Source organism: Vicia villosa, linkage group LG3 (assembly GCF_029867415.1).
Source record: "Vicia villosa cultivar HV-30 ecotype Madison, WI linkage group LG3, Vvil1.0, whole genome shotgun sequence".
Lineage (NCBI taxonomy): Eukaryota > Viridiplantae > Streptophyta > Magnoliopsida > Fabales > Fabaceae > Vicia > Vicia villosa.
Window position 1 is genome coordinate 6315622 of NC_081182.1, and position 2798 is coordinate 6318419.

The 2798-nt window shown below is 36.5% G+C and overlaps 1 protein-coding gene across 1 annotated transcript; it reads right to left on the reverse strand.

Annotated features, from left to right (window-relative positions):
- Positions 1–566: 566 nt before the first annotated feature.
- Positions 567–2489, reverse strand: LOC131660159 (pentatricopeptide repeat-containing protein ELI1, chloroplastic-like). The gene has a single exon (XM_058929320.1). The coding sequence runs from the start codon at positions 2322–2324 to the stop codon at positions 726–728; it is 1599 nt and encodes a 532-aa protein (XP_058785303.1). The 5' UTR covers positions 2325–2489; the 3' UTR covers positions 567–725.
- Between the last annotated feature and the right edge of the window lie 309 nt (positions 2490–2798).

Genomic DNA, 2798 nt, shown 5'->3' on the forward strand with positions numbered 1-2798 from the left:
CTAATCTTAGTTATTTTTTTTTGTTTATTTTTATCTAAGTGCTTAGCTTTTTTGTGATCCTATCCCTCTTTGATCTAGGTGTAATTTATGTGTATTGTATTTTACTGGGAAATTTGAATACTCGTGTTACTCTTGTTTGCTTGGATAGTTTCTACCCTGAATAGAACTTAGGCTCGTATTTCACAGCTGCATTTTTTTTACAACCAGTTTATTCAAAATAATAATTAAAAATATGTTGATATTTAAAATAGTAAACAATTTATTTCATCTTTTGCTCAAAAATTACTTCGGCACGAAGGCGAAAGTGTTAGCTTGACTTGAGTAAGCTTTTGCCTGCCCATTTGTTCGAGTGTATATAACTCGTCTGCATGCTTCACACATGGCTTTTGCTTAATCCAAAACTAGCTTATGTTTTCTTCAAAATATTTTCACATCTTATTCAAAAAAAGACTTTCAAATCTTTAAATTTCGAATATAACTCTCTTCTTATACTCATGAGTCATGCGTGGAAAAATGACACAACTATTCCTGTAAACAAACATGAAGAGGACTATAATTCATTATCATTTATCCAATTTCTTTCTTTCTCTTCCATAATTTAATTTAGTCACTGTCATGAAACTATTACATTAGGAGTATAGTATGGAGTCTTGATGAGAGTTCTCTCATGCTAAAATGCTTATATTTACCTTGAAAATGTCTTAATTTGCATATATGATATTGTTTCAAATTTCAAGCAAAAACAGGGCATCCTTGTCTCCTGAAAATTCCTCAACTATCCTTCCCAAGTGACTCAAGACTTCATAAATTTCTCCTGAATTCAAACAACACTTATCATCAGCAACAAACTTGTGAATGGTTTGATCAATTTCAATGAAACTCCAAGCAGAAACAATCACCACTCCCCTATCTTTCATCATTTTTCTTACCTCAGAAACACCTTCCCATTTACCCATATTGGCATACATGTTTGCCAGAAGGACGTACCTACCACTTTGTTGAGGCTCAAACTCTATCAAATACTTCCCAACTTTCTGTCCCAATTCAAAATCACCATGCATCAAACATCCATTGAGCAAAGATCCCCATATAGCTCCATCAGGTTCAATATGCATACTTTTAATAAAAGTTAAGGCCTTTTTTACTTGTCCACTTCGAGCCAAAATATCAACCACACATCCATAGTGTTCAATAGATGGTGTAATGCCATATTTTTCACTCATGATTCCGAATAACCGCAACACTTCACAGAACAGATCTTTGTGATTGCAAGCAGTGAGAACACCAATGAAAGTAATCTCATTAGGTTTTGGTCCTATCCTCTCCATCTCTTCAAACAGTTTCAGCGCCATCAGATTACTCCCATTAATAGCCAAACCCAAAATCATAGCACTCCAAGTAGCAACATCTTTAACAAGCATTTTATCAAACACTTGCTCTGCACTCTTTACCCATCCACATTTCGTGTAAAAATCAATCAACGCAGTTCCAAGCTCAAGTTCATATTCCAAATCATTTTCCTCAACATAAGAATGAATCCATTTCCCTTCTTCAAAAGCACCCACCATTGTACAGGCATTAAGAACACTAACCAAAAGAGACCCATTGGGCTTCACACGTGCACAACCCTTGTTCTTCTTCAATTCACGAAAAAGTTCAATCCCCTCACTGAAAAAACCGTTCTTGACATACCCAGAAACCATAGCACTATACGACGCGCCATTTCTCTCTGGCATTTCGTCAAACAATTCCCTCGCTTCATTAACCAATCCGCAACTGCAATAGCCACTCACAAGACTCGTCCAACAAACCACATTTCTGTTAGAACTTTCATCGAACACGTTACGAGCAAGGTGTATAGCTCCGTGTTTAGAAAACGCATTGATAACAGAGCTCACAAAATACACGTCAGATGAATTACCCAACTTCATGGATAGATTGAAGACTTGCTTTAGAGAGGAAAGTGTATCACATGCTTTTACAAGCGCCGTGAAAGTGTTGGAATTGGGGCGAACGTTGGTGCTGAGCATTTTGGTGAAGGTGGAGAGTGATTTGTGGAATTGTGAGTTTGTTGTGTAAGAGGTGATGATGGAGTTGTAATCGAAGAGATTGGGATTGGGTATGTGGGTGAAAAGGGTCTCTGCATAGCGAAAATTGCCGCACGGTGAGGAAGAGTATAAGGCTAAGATTCTGCTGGAGATGTAGGAGAAACGAGTGAGGTTGTTGGTGATGGTGTGTGCATGGATTTGTTTTATCTGTTTCATGGTTAGGTTTTGCCATTGTTGTAGGAGATGAAGACATGGACTGTGTCTGGTTGAGCTCATTAGCTCACAGCACCTACCATATGATGTTGGGAAGGTTTTATAGAAAGGGGAAAACTCTTACGGCGTGTTTGGTTTGGTGGAAGTAAGGACGACAGAGGTTTGGATGAGAAAGCTTGAAGAGAAATTATTAAGTTCTCCCTATAATGTTCCACCATTTTTTTTTCAAAATCTTGGCAACTTAAAAAAAATACAATGAGAGAACTTAAATAAGAGATAAGTGAAATAGGATACATGTCAATAGCCATGTTCACACCCAAACTAATTTAATAAAAAATCGCAAATCAAACTAAAACCGTAAAAAATTGCATTTGGTTTGGATTTGTTTAAGTCATCTTTTAACAAAATCGCATGGTTTGGTTCGATTTGCAGTTTATATTTTACAAACCGAATCAAACCGCATTATGTTACCGCTTAAATTTTACTTGACTCACATTCAAACCAAACCTAAACCTATTATATATTACCCTTATGATT